The following is a 20,298-nucleotide window of genomic DNA, read 5'->3' as shown; positions in this document are numbered from 1 at the left end:
TCAAGGCCTACCTTCAAACTCAGTGCCTCTTTGCTTGACATCATGGGAAAATCAAAAGAAACAGCCAAGAACTCAGAAAAAAGTCTGGTTGATCCGTGGGAGCAATTTCCAAACGCCTGAAGGTACCATGTGCATTTGTACAAACAATAGTATGCAAGTATAAACACCATGGGACCACGCAGCCGTCATACCACTCAGGAAGGAGATGTGTTCTGTCTCCTAGAGATGAACGTATTTGGTGCAAAAAAGTGCAAATTAATCCCAGAACAACAGCAAAGGACCTTGTGAAGATGCTGGAGGAAACAGGTACAAAAGTATCTATATCCATAGTAAAACGAGTCCTATATCGACATAACCTGAAAGGCCGCTCAGCAAGGAAGAAGCCACTGCTCCAAAACCAACATAAAAAAGCCAGACTACGGTTTGCAACTGAACATGGGGACAAAGATCGTACTTTTTGGAGAAATGACCTCTGATCTGATGATAGAAACATAGAACTGTCTGGCCTTAATGACCATTGTTATATTTGGAGGAAAAAGGGTGTGGCTTGCAAGCAGAACAACACCATCCCAACCGTGAAGCACGGTGGTGGCAGCATCATGCTGTGGGGGTGCTTTGCTGCAGGAGGGACTGGTGCACTTCACAAAACAGATGACATCATGAGGAAGGAAAGTTATGTGGATATATTGAAGCAACATCTCAAGACATCAGTCAGGAAGTTAATGTTTGGTCGCAAATGGGTCTTCCAAATGGACAATGACCCCAAACATACTTCCAAAGTTGTGGCAAAATGGCTTAAGGACAACAAAGTCAAAGTATTGGAGTGGCCATCACAAAGCCCTGAACTCAATCCTCCAGAAAATGTGTGGGCAGAACTGAAAAAGCGTGTGCGAGCAAGGAGGCCTACAAACCTGACTCAGTTACACCAGCTCTGTCAGGAGGAATGGGCCAAAATTCACCCAACTTATTGTAGGAAGCTTGTGGAAGGCTACCTGAAATGTTTGACCCAAGTTAAACAATTTAAAGGCAATGTTACCAAATACTAATTGAGTGTATGCAAACTTCTGACCCACTGGGAATGTGATTAAAGAAAATAAAGCTGAAATAAATAATTCTCTATACTATTATTCTGACATTTCACATTCTTAAAATAAAGTGGTGATTACTAGGATTAAACTGTTGTGCTGATTAAAGATCAATAAAACAGGCCTTCTTGAGACTAGTTGAGTATCTGGAGCATCAGCAATTGTCGGTTTGATTACAGGCTCAAAATGGACAGAAACAAATAACTTTCTTGTGAAACTCGTCAGTCTATTCTTGTTCTGAGAAATGAAGGCTATTCCATGCGACAAATTGCCAAGAAACTGAAGATCTCGTACAACGCTGTGTACTACTCCCTTCACAGAACAGCGCAAACTGGCTCTAAACAGAATAGAAAGAGGAGTGGGAGGCCCCGGTGCACAACTGAGCAAGAGGACAAATACATTAGAGTGTCTACTTTGAGAAACAGGCGCCTCACAGGTCCTCAACTGGCAGCTTCGTTAAATAGTACCCGCAAAACACCAGTCTCAATGTCAACATTGAAGAGGCGACTCCGGGATGCTGACCTTCTAGGCAGAGTTGCAAAGAAAAAGCCATATCTCAGACTGCCCATCTTAATCTTTTCTTTTTATTGGCCAGTCTGAGATATGGCTTTTTCTTTGCAACTCTTACTAGAAGGTCAGCGTCCTGGAGTCGCCTCTTCACTGTTGACGTTGAGACTGGAACACAGGACTGATGGTTGCTGATAACGGGCCTCTGTACGCCTAGGTAGATATTCCATTAAAAATCAGCCGTTTCCAGCTCAATAGCCATTTACAACATGAACAATGTCTACACTGTATTTCTGATCAATTTGATGTTATTTTAATGGACAAAAAAAAAGCTTTTATTTCAAAAACAAAGACATTTCTAAGTGACCCCACACTTTTGAACGGTAGTGTACTTCTCCCCATCTTAGCTACTGTAGTATCAATATGCTTTGACCATGACAGTCTACAATCCAGGGTTACTCCAAGCAGTTTAGTTTCCTCAACTTGCTCAATTTCCACATTATTCCTTACAAGATGTAGTTGAGGTTTAGGGTTTAGTGAATGATTTTACCCAAATACAATGCTTTTAGTTTTGGAAATATTCAGGACTAACTTATTCCTTGCCACCCATTCCGAAACTAACTGCAACTCTTTGTTAAGCATTGCAGTTATTTCAGTTGCTGTAGTAGCTGACGTCTATATTGTTGTGTCATCCGCATACATAGACACACTGGCTTTACTCAAAGCCAGTGGCATGTCGTTAGTAAAGACGGAAAAAAGCAAGGGGCCTAGACAGCTTCCCTTGGGAATTCCTGATTCTACCTGGATTATGTTTGAGAGGCTTCCATTAAAGAACACCCTCTGTGTTCTGTTAGACAAGTAACTCTTTATCCACATTATAGGAAGGGGTGTAAAGCCATAACACATATGTTTCTCCAGCAGCAGACTATGATCGATAATGTCAAAAGCCGCACTGAAGTCTAACAAAACAGCCCCCATAATCTTTTTATCATCAGTTTCTCTCAGCCAATCATCAGTCATTTGTGTAAGTGCTTGTTGAATGGCCATCTCTATAAGCATGCTGAAAGTTTGCTGTCAATTTGTTTACAGTCAAATAGCATTGTATCTGGTCAAACACAATTTTTTCCAGTTTAAATGCATTTGGCTAAGGTGTATGTAAACTTCCGACATCAACTGTATCTAATCAAGATATATTAGTGTTGTATTTTTCATAAAATTGTTTTAAATCATATACTTTTTCTTCCACTTTGACATTACAGATTATTGTGTGTGGATAATTGACAAAAAATGACAATTACATCAATTTTAATCCCACTTTGTAACATAACAAAACGTGTAAAAAGTCAAGGGGTGTGAATACTTTCTGAAGACGATTTTATAATAAAATAAAATAAAATGTTTGTTGTGTGAGTAATGTGAAGGAGCACTGTTACATGTAATATTAAATCATGTAGTTACCAAGTTTTGTTTTGGAAGTAACAGAAAGCACACATACCACATAATTTCCTAGTAAACAAAGTAAAGAACAGTTGAAATAGGATTTTGAAATGGAGAGACCAAATAATATTGGGACTAATGTTATATTGTTTTTTATTACCTTATCTGACTGTGTTGACTCGGATAACACACGTGCATTGATGGTGTCCACCACCAGGCTACTGGCTGCCATGACAGCCTGTGTGTCACTGGTGAGGTGGAGACTGACCTGGAATCAGTGAGGTAGAACAAATTGAAAGACTGCACTCAAATGTGACCATAGATGTATCTAAGGGAGGAATAGAAAGTGCTATACCTCTTCCATAGGAAAGACTTGGGAATAACCACCTCCAACAGCACCACCTACATAGAAGTCATAATCAAAGTACATTTTGTAATTGTTTAAACATGTGTGTATAATTATCTTTACAAATGTGGGAGTAATGATTAATAAATGATTAACAAACTATTTACAAATCGATTATAAATGGTTTATGACAGAGTACACTTTGCGGCCTGAAAACCAACTTGAGAAACACATGGTTCACTTTAAGTTTAGCATAAATTATGTGCTATTAATATGTGGAAGGTTTGTGCATGTGTATGAGACTACACAACGACAACTGTGTATGCTATCTTGTGATTCTTCTGATTCGTCAGAGAAAATCTTGTGATTTGTCAGACAAATTAGCTGGATTCATATATATTTTAAAACAAATTAACAACTGGGTCATCCAGTTGTGAAATAAGTTAAAAGACAGAAACACCAAGCAGTATGTTTAGTCTAAAAAAACTCACCTTTGACCCCAAAGTTTGAGCCCTGGCTGGGTTGGCGTACACAGGCAAAACTGTTGACATGAAAGTGTGCCCCTAGGGCCTGTGCCAACCCCAGAGTGGTGGTTGTCTTTCCCTCGCCCAGTGGCGTTGGCGTGATCCTGCAAGGAGGAAGTCAAAGGCCTTACAGATACGATGTTGTGCCATTTGTCAGAATTTGCCATTTCCGGACACAGAGGCCAGGGCATATCCCATACAGGCTCATAATGACCTTTCTGTGCCAATGTTAATTGGTACACATACTGCATATCGGTATGTGATGTGACCTAGAGTATTGGGTACTGTCCCATTGGGCCCAGTCTTTCAAGTTTTACTACCCTTACCCTGTGACCACCAAATATTTCCCATCAGGCTGTGCCTTGAGGCGGTTCATGACCTCCAGACGAACTTTGGCTCGGGTCATCCCGTAGAGCTCCACCTCCTCTGAGAAGAGGCCAACCTCCCTGGCCAGACGGCCTATTGTCTTTGGCGTGAAGGAGTGTGCGATCGCGGTGTCACTGAAAAAGGTCACACTAGCTACAGCATGTGGAGAGCTTCCTTGATCTCATAAATGACATCATACTGATGTAGGCCTACAGTGATGCCAATTCTCCCCGTTCTCTTTACTAATGTGGTTGTCCTTATGGCGACTACTGTTGGGACTTGACCCTTAGTTATTGTCAAATTGATACTGTAGTGGCAATATAAAGATATAACTGTATTGGCTGCATTGGTTGACTGACTAAATGAATGACTGATTAAATTATTGGCTGACTGATCGATTGATTCATCATTTAATTTACTGATTATCACGGGGTCACCTATATGAAACATAAATTAATTTGAGATAAGTGTAAAAGGCACAATTGTGGCAAGTCCTCTAAAGTGTGTGAAGATGTAGCAAGGATATCAAGTCTATACCTGGGTTGAGGTTTCTGTGGCTTTAGCTTGGCATAGGAAATGTTCCACTTTCCTGGCTGGTACGTCTTGAGAAAGCGCTTTGCACTCTGGACAGTGTTCTAGAAATGACAAAGAAAGACAACACGAGATGAAACAGTTGTTGTTTTTATTTAAGAAAAAAAGTCCCCAAAGATGATCAACAGTTAAGTAAAATCATAATAACATAAACATCCTCATTTAAAACTACACAGAGAAAAAGGGCACTCAAAAGCAATGAAGGAGAAAGACAGTATGTGTCCTAAATGGCACCTTATTCACTATTTAGAGCACTACTTTTGACCAGGTTCCATAGGGATCTTTTCTAAAGTAGTGCCCCATATAGGGAATAGGGTGCCATTTGGGATGTAGCCAGTAAGTGCATAACTAGGGCCTCCATTTTAATTACAGTAACAAATAATATATTTAAGGTGGTGTAAAGTACTTAAGTAAAAATACTTGAAATTAGTACTAGTTTTCTGTACTTTACTTTACTATTTATGTTTTTGTACTTTTTACTCCATACATTTTCCCTGACACCCAAAAGTACTCATTACATTTTTAAATGCTTAGCAGTACAATAGAATGGTCTAATTCACACACTTATCAAAAGAACATCCCTGGTCATCCATACAGCCTCTGATCTGGTGGACTCACTAAACACATGCTTCGTTTGTAAATTATGTCTGAGTGTAGGAGCGTGCCCCTGGCCATCCGTATATAAAAAAATAAACAAGAAAATGATGCCGTCTGGTATGCTTAATATAAGGAATTTGAAATTATTTATACTTTTACTTTTACTTTTGATACTGAAGTATATTTTATCAATTACATTTACTTTTGATACTTAAGTATATTTCAAACCAAATACTTTTAGACTTTTACTGAAGTAGTATTTTACTGGGTGACTTTCACTTTTACTTGAGTAATTTTCTATTAAGGTATCTTTACTTTTACCCATGTATGAGAATTGGGTACTTTTTCCACCACTGTAGATTTACTTCTGTGTTGTTGGCAACATAACAAAAAAGAATAGCTGCAAGCAGCCATGGCAGGGTCAAAGCCAAGATATTTATGTGGTAATGCCTATAAAATAGACTGTCAAGAATATGTACGAAAAAGAAAAAGTCCTATCTATTATTTTGTATTAATTTAGTATCTTTATCTTAGAGAGGAAATTAAAACAATTTAATCAGGAATGTTAATTGTCCCCCGTGGCTCAAAATGAGTTTCTGTGCATTATAATATGGCCAAAATTTGTTTCAGACAAATTATTTTAAAACAAAACTGATAACTACACAAATGCAAAAAGCCAAAATAAGTCTGTTTGACGTTCATGTGAGAAAGTAAATTGAATGCACTCTGTCAATATTGAATATATATTTTTTGCCCGAAAAACACTCAAAAGTAATATAATTGAATTTATGACAGCCTACCTCCATGAGCATAGCAACGGTCATTGGTCCCACTCCCCCGGGCACAGGGGTAATAAACCCAGCCTTCTCCTTGGCAGAGGGGTAATGCACATCCCCCACCACCCGCGTCCCACTGGCTTTGCTGTCATCTGTGGGGGTCAAATGGTCAGGGTCAAAGTTCAAAAGGCTGAAGTTGATGGTCACTGAGAACCCAAGTAGTAGCCTGGCTACTGGACATTCTACATTCAACATCATCACATTGTTGCATTAATGACAAGTTGGCTAAAGCAGAAACAGACTGGCACCAGACAAGGAAGAATTTAAAAGGAGACTTCTGCTTCGTTCTAATAGTGTTAAATGGCTTCCTCTCCTCCTCTCCTGTTCTTAATCACCAATGATCGGTAAGGACACTGGATGCTATTCAAGACTACCTCAATAACCTCGACTAACCTGTGCCCCTGCACATTGACTCTTTACCGGTACCCCCTGTATGTAGCCTCGCTACTGTTATTTTACTGCTGCTCTATTTTTTACTTTCAACACATATTTTTCTTAAAACTGCATTATTGGTTAAGGGCTTGTAAGTAAGCATTTCACTGTAAGTTCTACACCTGTTGTATTCGGCGCATGTGACAAATACAATTTGATTTGACTTGATGTAGCCCTTGGGTTGTGATTGACAAAATAGTTGTTATACATACCTGGGATGTGGTTGATGCCACAGTCAATAACCACAGCACCCTCCTTCAACCACTCGCCTTTCACCATCTCCGCCTTGCCTGCACCCACCACCAATATGTCTGCCCTTCCCACCTGGAAAAAGGGTTAAAATGTCATACATTCACATAGATTTAGACCCTTTAGCTCTCAGTCTTATTGTTTTAGGGTATATCTTTACATCTTAGAAAATATAGTTTAACCATTTTCCAATCGTTTCGTTCTGAACAGAACCATTATTATTTTCATTCCGTTCCACAGTTCAGACCAGCAAAATAAAGTTCTGAACCGGTTCACATCCAAAAAGTACAGTTTATATAGTTCCTTTCTGTTCTGTTTAAAACCTCTGAAATCATATTTTTTTACATTTAGCTCGATATTAAATTACTTCACCAATCAGTGTGGATAAAGCAGCTTGCAAGCTATAGTTGTTTACATTGGACAGACAAGTGTAGGGCGAGAGATGCAACTGAAATTGTGGGGAGAGAGAGTGGCAAAGGAGGCTCGGTTTGACATGTGTTACCTGAATTAGTTCCACAGAATTATACCTACGGAGGAGCGGCTTTTATCGAGGAATTTTTACTGTCTTTGAACTTCCGAGATTTGGCTTAACGTTGGACCAAAGCTAGCTAACAAGCTTGTGTGTGCAAAGCGGCACCTGAATTAAAATAAAAATGCGACTTACCTTTTTGTAATTAATAAATCCAATAGCAAACATGATAACTAGTATCCTTAACTAGAATTGAAAAAGTTAATCCATTCCCCTCTAATTAAAAATCTCTCTCCCTAATTTCTAAATCACGTTTGTAACATCAGTAGGCTACAGTAGCCTATGCTACGGAGGGGGAGGAGCATGAAGCCTGCACACGCTCACACACTGGCAAAGATGTTCAGCTGGCAGGCAGACACTGGAATACGTTTCTGAGTGACATAGTGAGGGCTTTGCATAGGCACTTTTGTCGTTTTACTCGACACCGTATGTATGTATGGAGCATAATTACTTTACTGTTTTATTCACATATTTTCAAGTACTGGTGACAAATCATGCATTTCGATTCTTGCCTAAATTGTAATGGACACATATGATGTGTGTAAAATACTTTTTTGAAGGTTGTACTGATTATGATGAGCTAATGCTAAGCTAATTTCCAGCTATGTTTGGCGCCATGTTTGTTGACATCATACAATGCATTCTGGTTGTCGAGTAAACATCTGTTAGACCAAAGATGTTATAACAAAACGGGGTGAAGGGATGGTTCACTCGTCTTTTGAGTAAACTTCCGGAAGTGAAAAATGGAAGTGAATGATGGTAGACAACACACCCCCTTCAACATGCATACTGCAAACAGACCCAACTCATCTTGTAACTCCTTATTTTTGGTTGACACAAACAAACTACCCATCGCCGGATTACTTCCCATTTTTAGAAAGTATTTTACTGAATTATTTCGTTCACTGCTGGTGAGGTCACCCGTGATGTGATGAATTGTAAATAGTAATTGCTATTTGCTAATTCATATTATGATTTCTGTCAGCCGAGAGTTAAATAAATATGACCGCTTGTGTTAGGTCACTCTTTCCTCAGTTAGCGCTATGACTAATGTAGCCTACATTTTCCGGTTTGGATGACAATTGTGTTATGCTGTTTCTACTTCAGTGAATGTCTGAACATTGCATCCAAAAATAAACTGCTCACATTGAGGATATAACATTGTAAAGACTGTGTTTGTGCAATATGTTTCTGTGAAAAAACAGTGTGGCCAGATCAAATGCTGACTGTTGCATCAATCGTAACTGGACGTCCTAAATAAGTGTTCTAATCACACCGGTTTGAGCGTACACTGCAGGGACAACTGTAGAATGATCACACCAGTGTGTTCGTAGGTCTCAAAGGGTTAAAATAATGGTTCTGTTCCGAAAGAGTTTAGATCACTTTCGTTCCCAGTTCTGATTCTGTTCCTTGAAAAATGTCATCATTTTCTGGTTTTCGGTTCTTGTTTCCTGAACCTGTTCCAACCCCTGATTTTAGCTAATTTATATATACAGTACCAGTCAAAAGTTTGGACACACCTACTCAATCAAGAGTTTTTCTTTATTTTTACTATTTTCTACATTGTAGAATAATAGAGAAGACATCAAAACTACGACATAACACATATGGAAACATGTAGTAACCCAAAAAGTGTTAAACAAATCAAAATATATTTTATATTTGAGATTCTTCAAATAGCCACCCTTTGCCTTGATGACAGCTTTGCACACTCTTGGCATTCTCTCAACCAGCTTCACCTAGAATGCTTTTCCAACAGTCTTGAAGGAGTCCCCACATATGCTGAGCACTTGTTGGCTGCTTTTCCTTCACTCTGCCGTCCGACTCATCCCAAACCATCTCAATTGGGTTGAGTCGGGGGATTGTGGAGGCCAGGTCATCTGATGCAGAACTTCATCACTCTCCTTCTTGGTAAAATAGCCCTTACACAGCCTGGAGGTTTGTTGGGTCATTGTCCTGTTGAAAAACAGTCCCACCAAGCCCAAACCAGATGGGATGGCATATCGCTGCAGAATGCTGTGGTAGCCATGCTGGTTAAGTGTGCCTTGAATTCTAAATAAATCACAGACAGTGTCACCAGCAAAGCACCCCCACACCATAACTCCTCCTCCTCCATGCTTTACGGTGGGAACTACACATGCAGATATAATCCGTTCACCCACACCGTGTCTCACAAAGACACGGCGGTTGGAAACAAAAATCTCCAATTTGGACTCCAGACCAAAGGACAAATTTCCACCGGTCTAATGTCCATTGCTCGTGTTTCTTGGCCCAAGCAAGTCTCTTCTCATTATTGGTGTCCTTTAGTATTAGTTTCTTTGCAGCAATTCGACCATGAAGGCCTGATTCACACAGCCCTCTGAACAGTTGATGTTGAGATGTGTCTGTGACTTGAACTGCAATGTCTGAGGCTAGTAACTCTAATGAACTTATCCTCTGCAGCAGAGGTAACTCTGGGTCTTCCATTCCTGTGGCGGTCCTCATGAGAGCCAGTTTCATCATAGCGCTTGATGGTTTTTGCGACTGCACTTGAAGAAACTTTTAAAGTTCTTGAAATTGTCCATATTGACTGACCTTCATGTCTTAAAGTAATGATGGACTGTCGTTTCTCTTTGCTTATTTTAGCTGTTCTTGCCATAATATGGACCTGGTCTTTTACCAAATAGGGCTATCTTCTGTATACCCCCCCCCCCCTACCTTGTCACAACACAACTGATTGGCTCAAACACATTAAGACGAAATAAATTCCACAAATTAACTTTTAAGAAGGCACACCTGTTAAATGAAGCTGGTTGAGAGAATGCAAAGAGTGTGCAAAGCTGTCATCAAGGCTATTTGAAGATTCTCAAATATAACATATGTTTTGATTTGTTTAATTTTGGTTACTACATTATTCCATATGTGTTATTTCATAGTTTTGATGTCTTCACTATTATTCTACAATGTAAAAAATAGTGGCTCATGGCTTGGTTTTTGCTCTAACATGCACTGTCAACTGTAGGACCTTATATAGACAGGTCTGTGCCTTTCCAAATCATGTCCAATCAATTGAATTTACCACAAGTGGACTCCAATCAAGTTGTAGAAACATCTTAAGGATGATTAATGGAAACAGGATGCGCTTGAGCTCAATTTCTAGTTTCATAGAAAATGCCTGAATACTTATTTAAATAAGGAATTTCAGTTTTATTTTATTTTATACATTTGCAATAATTTCTAAAAACCAGTTTTTGCTTTGTCATTATGGGATATTGTGTGTAGATTGATGAGGGAGAAAAACTATTTAATCAATTTTAGAATAAGACTGTGACATAACAAAATGTGGAAAAAGTCAAGGGGTCTGAATAAATGCACTGTATATATATATATAAATATATATATATATATATATATATATATATATATATATATATATATATATATATACAGTGGGGATAAAAGTATTTAGTCAGCCACCAATTGTGCAAGTTCTCCCACTTAAAAAGATGAGAGAGGCCTGTAATTTTCATCATAGGTACACGTCAACTATGACAGACAAAATGAGAAAAAAACTTTCATAATTTTTTATGAATGTATTTGCAAATTATGGTGGAAAATATGTATTTGGTCAAAAACAAAAGTTTCTCAATACTTTGTTATATACCCTTCGTTGCCAATGACACAGGTCAAACGTTTTCTGTAAGTCTTCACAAGGTTTTCACACACTGTTGCTGGTATTTTGGCCCATTCCTCCATGCAGATCTCCTCTAGAGCAGTGATGTTTTGGGGCTGTCGCTGGGTGACACGGACTTTCAACTCCCTCCAAAGATTTTCTATGGGGTTGAGATCTGGAGACTGGCTAGGCCACTCCAGGACCTTGAAATGCTTCTTACGAAGCCACTCCTTCGTTGCCCGGGCGGTGTGTTTGGGATCATTGTCATGCTGAAAGACCCAGCCACATTTCATCTTCAATGCCCTTGCTGATGGAAGGAGGTTTTCACTCAAAATCTCACGATACATGGCCCCATTCATTCTTTCCTTTACACGGATCAGTCGTCCTGGTCCCTTTGCAGAAAAACAGCCCCAAAGCATGATGTTTCCACCCCCATGCTTCACAGTAGGTATGGTGTTCTTTTGATGCAACTCAGCATTCTTTGTCCTCCAAACACGACGAGTTCAGTTTTTACCAAAAAGTTCTATTTTGGTTTCATCTGACCATATGACATTCTCCCAATCCTCTTCTGGATCATCCAAATGCACTCTAGCAAACTTCAGACGGGCCTGGACATGTACTGGCTTAAGCAGGGGGACAAGTCTGGCACTGCAGGATTTGAGTCCCTGGCGGTGTAGTGTGTTACTGATGGTAGGCTTTGTTACTTTGGTCCCAGCTCTCTGCAGGTCATTCACTAGGTCCCCCCGTGTGGTTCTGGGACTGATCATTTTGACCCCACGGGGTGAGATCTTGCGTGGAGCCCCAGATCGAGGGAGATTATCAGTGGTCTTGTATGCCTTCCATTTCCTAATAATTGCTCCCACAGTTGATTTCTTCAAACCAAGCTGCTTACCTATTGCAGATTCAGTCTTCCCAGCCTGGTGCAGGTCTACAATTTTGTTTCTGGTGTCCTTTGACAGCTCTTTGGTCTTGGCCATAGTGGAGTTTGGGGTGTGACTGTTTGAGGTTGTGGACAGGTGTCTTTTATACGGATAACAAGTTCAAACAGGTGCCATTAATACAGGTAACGAGTGGAGGACAGAGGAGCCTCTTAAAGAAGAAGTTACAGGTCTGTGAGAGCCAGAAATCTTGCTTGTTTGTAGGTGACCAAATACTTATTTTCCACTATAATTTGCAAATAAATTCATTAAAAATCCTACAATGTGATTTTCTGGATTTTTTTTCTCCAATTTGTCTGTCATAGTTGACGTGTACCTATGATGAAAATTACAGGCCTCTCTCATCTTTTTAAGTGGGAGAACATGTACAATTGGTGGCTGACTAAATAATTTTTTTCCCCCACTGTATATATATATATATATATATATATATATATATATATATATATATATATATACACACACACACATACTGAACAAAAATATAAACCCAACATGTAAAGTGTTGGTCCCATGTTTCATAAGCTGAAATAAAATATTCCCCAAATGTTCCATATGCACAAAAAGTTATTTATCTGGTGCTGAGGAGTATTTATGTCTGTAAAGAAGCACTTTTGAGTGGAGAAACTAATTCTGATTGGCTTGGCCTGGCTCCCCAGTGGGTGGGCCTGGCTCCCAAGTGGGTGGGCCTGGCTCCCCAGTGGGTGGGCCTGGCTCCCAAGTGGGTGGGAGCCAGGCCCACCCACTGGGCCCACCAATGGCTGCGCCTATTGCCCAGTCATGTGAAATCCATAAATTAGGGCCTAATTTATTTATTTCAATTGACTGATTTCCTTGTATGAACTATAACTCAGTAAAATCTTTGAAATTGTTGTATGTTGCGTTTATATTTTTGTTCAGTATATACAGTATATTTTTTAACACACATATTGCATCTAAATAAAGGATTTTAGCCGAATGTATCATCACTGAGCACATTTGTGGAGTTAGTTGATGAAACCAACTTTTTTAATGACAATTGTGGATCTATTAAAAAATAAATGCACTAAATGGTGGTCAATGATTCAAGAGGAGGGTGACGATTACAAGAGGGGACCATTTCATGCTTCAACAGATGCAGAAAAAATTAGCGAGAGGAAGGACATGACCTTTCAACCAAGTGATTATAGGATGGGGGATGGGATGCTAGCCTGAGTCCAGATATGTTTGTGCTGTTCTGCCGTCTCTTTATTTATATCATAGTCACACCAAATGACAGCAATGCAGTTGGCAAGACAGCACACACAGATCTGGGGTCAGGTTAGAGGGTGTTACTTGGGCAGCCAGGTCAGTTGTTTTGGAATGACAGGTGGTCACGGTGGCATGGCTCCATAGAAGCAGGTCGTGCATGGGCGCTCCCACAATCTTGCTACGGCCAATCACCACAGCGTTCTTCCCTGCCACTGACGTGCCTATACGTACAGATAAAATTGGTGACCATTACACATTGCTCCATTTCATTCTCACACACACACTTGGCAATTTTGATGTGATTGATGTTTTTCATTAAATCAAATCAAATCAAATGTTATTTGTCACATACACGTGTTTAGCAAATGTTATTGCGGGGGTAGCGAAATGCTTGTGCTTCTAGCTCTGACAGTGCAGTAATATCTAACAAGTAATATCTAACAATTTCACAACATATACCCAATACACACAAATCTAGTAATTATAACGTACATTTTTATTTTAGAATGTTATATCATGAAAATATTGTCAGGTCAGGTCATACAGTATGAGAAATGTGTCAGTAAAGCACAAACCCAATTATGACCCTGACAAGCATCCTAAACAAGAAAAAATCTATACTGCCTTTATGTATCCAGTTTCGTGCTTGTGTGTGTTTCAAGGGAAGTGTTTGTATATTCATCGGCTACTATACAATAATCTCCATGGCAACAGTAAGAGGTGTGTGACCCTCACCTGTCTGACTAATGAGCTTCATGCAGCCGTTAGGAGTACAGGGGATGAAACAGTCCCCCAGGTCACCCCGAGAGAGCTTCCCCGCGTTGATACTGGTCAGCCTGAGAACACACAAACCATACAAATCTATACCATCACATTTCACACGCCATGGGGCGGCACGCAATTGGCCCAGCGTCGTCCAGGGTAGGGGAGGGAATGGCCGGCAGGGATGTAGCTCAGTTGATAGAGCATGGCGTTTGCAACGCCAGGGTTGTGGGTTCGATTCCCACAGGGGGTATAAAAAAAAAAGAAAAGAAAAAAAGTATAATAATAATGTGACTAAACTGTAAGTCGCTCTGCTAAATGACTTAAATGTAAAATGTAAATGTAAGGAATAGGTAGCATCGCTCTCTCTCTTGCTCCCCCCACTCTCTCTCTCTCTATCTCTCTATAAAACACACACACACACACAACCAAACAAACAAATGCAGACTGTGCCACACACACTCCCATAAACTGAGAGCTTCTGGAAATGTTCTAAACTCCCAATCGGCGGAAGGTATTTTGGGGACATTGGATTGATATTGGGGCCTCCTCTGATTTGTGTCATAGTTTATACGACCTGCAGAACAAATCACTACCACCCTAAGATGTGGACAAGGAATCAATTTTACTCATCACTCTCCTTCACAGTCTAAATTGGACCAGCTTCATTTCCAAGCTCTCCCACAAGCTGAGAAATGACTTGTACAAGTCTGCCTAAACACTATCCAAACCCCTTCAAAGGGTCCATTGTGTCACCTCCAACAAATCTTACTGATGCGCTAGCTCGATCACATACCCTCCAAATATTTGCTCTAGTTACACACCAGTGCTTGAATCAAACGGCTGTGTACACACTACAACAAAGATACTGCATTATTTGCCCATAGGAGGTCTGCGTCCCAAATGGCACCAAATTCCCTTTATAGTGCACTTCTTTTGACGAGAGCCCAAGGGTGCCCAAATGGCCATGACCATAGAAGTTGGCAAGACAGCACAAACAGTTCTGGACATTCGCGAAATGTTGGCTGAAACCAGACCGAAGGGAGTCAGATGGAACTGGAAGAGACCCGAGCCTCAGGGAGATGGTGTGGTGTGTGAAAGTGTATGGGAGTTTTGGGGGGGGGGGGTCATAGTGGTGGTGGGGTGTGTGCGTGTGTGTGTGTGTGTGTGTGTGTGTGTGTGTGTGTGTGTGTGTGTGTGTGTGTGTGTGTGTGTGTGTGTGTGTGTGTGTGTGTGTGTGTGTGTGTGTGTGTGTGTGAGTGTGCGTGTCTGCGTATGTGTGGGTGGGTGTGTGTATGTGTGGGTGGGTGTGTGTGTGTTGGGTGGGTGGGGAAACTCTTATTATGACCAATAAACGTATATTTTATATATTTACGGCTGACAGACTTATCTTTTGCTCAGAGACTGAGGAACAATGAAACTAAATAGAGACTGATTTCAGCAGGTCATGTCACTCTCAAGAAAGGTCAACAGAGTCCATTGGGCTAATACGCTGCTGGATTGCAAGTGCAGTATAATGACTCTCTTATGCTAAAATTAGGTTTGTCCCTCAAATATAAAGAACTATACGCTGTATTAATATGTAAGTATTTTTTAAGTGTAAAAAAGTAAACGATTGATTACTTAAAAACCCTGGTGACTTTAAAACCAAGACAAACATTTCCTCACTGCCACTATGAGCTTATTGTGAGAGGGTGTGACTGTGTACGCTAATAGTAACAGTAGTAACAGTAGTAACAGTAGGCCTACTACTCACAGTACAAACAATAGTAATAGTGATAGTATGTTTCGATGTTAATATCAATAGCAGCATACAGGGGTTGGAACCGGTTCAGGGAACAGAACCGAAAACTGGAAAAGAACGACATCAAGGAACAGGATCAGAACCCGGTACGAAAGTGATCTATACTGTTCCAGAACAGAACCGTTATTTTAAAAGCATGGGAACCGGTTAATAACGTATTTTATTTTAACGATATAAACCGGTACGTTGTGGGGGGTTCGAACCGGTTCAGAACTTTATTTTGCTGGTCGAAACAGGGGAACGGAATGAAAAAAAGAATGGTTATGTTCAGAACGAAACGATTGGAAAATTATTTAGGTTCGAACCCCTGGTAGCATATTCAGGCTTCCTGTGAGAGTTGTCACTCACCCATCCACATCCTTTTCTGGGGCCACAGCATTAGTCACCTTCTCTGTGTTGATAGAGTTGATAGAGTCCAGGGGCAGCTGGACAATGAGGCCATGGACCTCTGGGTTCTCATTGACCGCTGCAATACTACGGAGGACCTGTGTAGGCCAAGGTTTTAGAGTGGTGGTCAGGGATTGGTGAGGAAGTGCTAGTACAGAATAACAACATAGCCCTATTATTCAAATAATATCAAACTTGTTTAAAAGTTCATATCTAAGGATTAATCACAATACAAACTTGCTTAATTTTGTATATTTCAAATGCTTTACAAGGCCTGTATTTTTTTGCTTAGCTAGAGGATTCAATGGCCCTCTGAGGCAAATGTGCCTAAAGTTGTATCCATATCTATGTTATATTTTAGATGCTCCTTGTTCAGTCTCTTCCCACTGGGCACAGATGTCAATTCAACGTCTATTCCACGTTGGTTCAATGTAATTTCATTGAAATGATGTGGAAACAATGTTAATTCAACCAGTGTGTGCCCAGTGGGTTGAAATACACACATTTCTCTGGCCGTATAGGGGCATGTATTTCAAAACATAACATGGATCTAGTAGCTGTAGTCCTTACCTCATCCTCTGTGGCAGTCTTTGGCAGTCTGACATGGTTGGCATTGATTCCAATCTATAGAAATGGTGGCAGTGATTAGCATTAGCATTAGCATTCTCATTGCAAGTATACAGTACAGATGACATCAAATAGCTAGCATGTGTTACCAACGCCCTCTGCTGCCACAGTGCTTACCTCAGCTGCAGCTTTTAGCTTCATGCTAATGTAGAGGTTAGAATCGTCTCTGTCACCCACCTGAAACACACACACGTACAGTCCTGTATAACTAACCTAGCCTTAACCCTAAACCCCCTAGAAATACTATTTGACCTTGTGGTTGGTCAAATTTAGGTTTGTTTACTATTCTAAGTATAGTAAACACATGCAGAGATGCACACACCAAATAGGATTTTACTAACAGAAACAACTAGAATATATGTATGTTGTTTTCTCAAGTTACACAGTTTCAAAAGCTAAACATGGAGCTAAAATACTCTCCAGTTACACAACAACAACAAATAAAGAGCATGTATCATGTTCCCAAGTCTGTATAGCAGCTATCCTACCACAGAGTAAGCTGAGCACAAACTGATGAATACATGTAGAGATTAAATTAATTACTAAATGTATAACTAAATGCAAATGATTCATTGTAAGTGATAAAACAGAAGGTATCCCTAAGAAATAGAAAACAACAATCTACTTGTGGTGTTTGGATACAAAACAATGTTTAGAATTTGAAACAAGAAAGAACACTGAAAACATTTCATTATTCACTGAGTGTACAAAACATTAGGAACACCTGCTCTTTCCATGACATAGACTGACCAGGTGAATCCAGGTGAGAGCTATGACCCCTTTTTGATGTCTCCTGTGAAATCCAGAAGGGGATGAAGGGGAGGATTTTTAAGCCTTGAGACAACTGAGACATGGATTGTGTTTGTCCCATTCAAAGCGTGAACAGGCAAGAAAAAATATGTAAGTGCCTTTGAACAGGGTATGGTAGTAGGTGCCAGGCGCACCAGTTTGAGTGTGTCAAGAAGTGCAACGCTGCTGCGTTTTTCACGCTCAACAGTTTCCCGTGTACATCAAGAATGATCCACCACCCAAAGGACATCCGGCCAACTTGACCCAACTGTGGGAAGCATTGGAGTCAACTTGGGCCAGCATCCTTGTGTAACTGTTCTGAGGGCAAAAGGGGGTGCAAATCAATATTAGGATGGTGTTCCTAATGTTTTGTACACTCAGTGTTTATTATGTTATTTTGAATGAATTGGGCCTCTGAATATTTTAGCAAAGGTTATTTAAGACTTAGTAGGGTTACAGAGAGGAAACCTCAGAGTTAGAAAACAAATCAACAGTAAAGTAGCCTAGAGTTATACGGCAGAAGCAAACAAATTACACTCACACCTTCTAGTGAGCAAAACAATCAACACATTTGAAGCAGTGTGGGAGTAGACGAGAAAAAAAATCATTAAGAAGTAAAGAAAAAGAGCTCAAAAGAACACACTCTGGTAATTAAATAAAGAAGGATACACAAAAGGGCCTTTCGCACTACTGAGCAGAGTTGAGCCAAACTGAAGCAAGCTGTACTGAGCCGGCCTCATTACGCCTCCACCACAGTTGCTGGAACTGTGCTGGGAAGTGAAAAGAAAAGTGAAAAGAAAATATACAAGCCAGGACGATACAGTTCGGTTTCGCAGGATAGTGTGAAAAGGGTAAAAGACACACCTGCAACACTACCAGACCTGGCCGGAAGCCAGCGAACTGGCCCCTCATCTTGTCCAAGTCCTCTTTCAACCTCTCCCTCACCAGCCTGTGTTGAACAAGAACAACCACATTGTAACATTGGTAACACTTTCTATGAAGACGATGTAATGCATTATAAACACACTCGTAGAAAGAACAACCACATTGAAACATTGGTAACACTTTCAATGAAGCCCATGCCTATAATGCCTTAAAAACACACTCATGAGAACGAACAAACACAATTTAACATTCAGCACCCCATATCAAACTCCATGACCTCCAGGAGGCCCCTTCACTCCAACATACAGTAATTACCACGGTGTCATAGGCTACTCACTGAGACATCTTGTTTCCCGAGACAACTGTCGCCAGGGTGCGCCTGCCTCCTCTGCATCCTGTGGACCCTAGACGGAGGGTGAGGGCGGCGAAGGAAAGCATGGCTGACAACTGGAGAAAGATGGATGGATGGACAGATGGATGTAGAGACGAGGAGAAAGAACAATGGCTAGATGGTAAGGGGAGTTTAAGAGGCCCAGAGGACAGTGAAAGGAACTGCATCCACTACAACTACAGTGCAACAGATATCCCATTATGAACAATTGAAAACATCACAAGTGCCATTGCTTCCACATTTACAACTATAATAATAAATTACATTTGTAGAGCGCTTTTCATTTACAAATGTCAATCACAAAGCTCTCATAGTGCAAGCCAGAACACTGCAAACCCATACAACATATGACAACTGCCTCAAAGGTTACTACTATTGACTACAACCATGACTACTTGCAGAAGTTGTTAACATGCAACATTGCAATAGGTTATAATAATGTAATAATAGATTATAACTATATTATTATAAAAAGTTGAAACGCAAGAGATAGAAAAATTACTTACCAGAGTTGATGCAATGTCCAGATGTGGCTGTTGTCTATTGAGGACCAGGTCAGCCACCAAGTGATCCACACTCCAACATAGTGGTCTAGGAAACTCCTCCTATCAGTGTGTGCGTGTGTGTGTGTGTGTGTGTGTGTGTGTGTGTGTGTGTGTGTGTGTGTGTGTGTGTGTGTGTGTGTGTGTGTGTGTGTGTGTGTAGCTCCCTCTCTCTCGCTGTCTCGCTGTCTCTCTCTCTCTCTCTCCCTCTCTCTCTCTCTCTCTCTCTCTCTCTCTCGCTGTCTCTCTCTCTCTCTCTCTCAGTGCAACTGGGAGGCTACCAGCAGTACCTTATCACAGTCTCTGGACTTTTCCGTGGCATTCCTGCTTACTCCGGACTGAACGTGGTAGATAAATGTCTCCCTGTCAAGGCTATTGGGTTAGAGAGAGGGTATAACATAGGGAAAGTTGCAACTCGTAGGCTCAAACGAAAAATCCAGGGGAATGGGGTTTGGTTAAACAGAAACCCAGAGGTTGGGAAGGGTATTGGGCCCTCTAACTACTGGGTCTACTTCCAGCCAATCAGAATCCATTCTGACAAGACAGTCTGAAATGTTTTTGGCAACCTAGCTTGTTTTTTTGCCTCCTTTACTACCAAAAGTCGCTACTTTTCCACTGAGTAAAAGCAATTCTTTGTATCCAAGGAAGGTTAATTTAGGTTGCTTTCTCTTCAGGAATGAGCCTGCCCCTCTGCTCTCTCACTCTCTTCCAGCCATAACTCTCTTTCTCTGCCCCTCCTTCTTCCTCTGCATGCCAAAGAAAACAAAACAACCTCCCGCGAGAACTCAGCTT

At 40.6% G+C, this 20,298-nt stretch overlaps 1 protein-coding gene across 2 annotated transcripts in view; it reads right to left on the bottom strand.

Moving 5' to 3' along the window:
- Positions 1-19,623, bottom strand: part of LOC121549134 (C-1-tetrahydrofolate synthase, cytoplasmic) — a 95,796-nt gene extending 76,173 nt beyond the window's left edge. For both annotated transcript variants that reach the window (XM_041860996.1, XM_041860995.1), the window contains exons 1-15: positions 19,471-19,623; positions 18,911-19,020; positions 18,553-18,637; positions 17,017-17,076; positions 16,843-16,896; positions 16,234-16,370; positions 14,055-14,155; positions 13,404-13,540; positions 6,934-7,045; positions 6,254-6,381; positions 4,803-4,900; positions 4,226-4,399; positions 3,867-4,003; positions 3,385-3,431; positions 3,190-3,297 (exon numbers count right to left, since the gene is read on the bottom strand). In XM_041860996.1, the coding sequence (XP_041716930.1) occupies positions 3,190-3,297; positions 3,385-3,431; positions 3,867-4,003; positions 4,226-4,399; positions 4,803-4,900; positions 6,254-6,381; positions 6,934-7,045; positions 13,404-13,540; positions 14,055-14,155; positions 16,234-16,370; positions 16,843-16,896; positions 17,017-17,076; positions 18,553-18,637; positions 18,911-19,011 (1,479 nt within the window). In that variant the 5' untranslated portion in view covers positions 19,012-19,020; positions 19,471-19,623. The remainder of the gene's footprint in view (positions 1-3,189; positions 3,298-3,384; positions 3,432-3,866; positions 4,004-4,225; positions 4,400-4,802; positions 4,901-6,253; positions 6,382-6,933; positions 7,046-13,403; positions 13,541-14,054; positions 14,156-16,233; positions 16,371-16,842; positions 16,897-17,016; positions 17,077-18,552; positions 18,638-18,910; positions 19,021-19,470) is intronic.
- Positions 19,624-20,298: the final 675 nt, after the last annotated feature.

Source organism: Coregonus clupeaformis, chromosome 33, assembly GCF_020615455.1.
Source record: "Coregonus clupeaformis isolate EN_2021a chromosome 33, ASM2061545v1, whole genome shotgun sequence".
NCBI classification, from domain to species: Eukaryota; Metazoa; Chordata; class Actinopteri; order Salmoniformes; family Salmonidae; genus Coregonus; species Coregonus clupeaformis.
The sequence above is the reverse complement of the archived record's forward strand: the minus strand, read 5'-3'. Positions and strand labels throughout refer to the sequence as shown.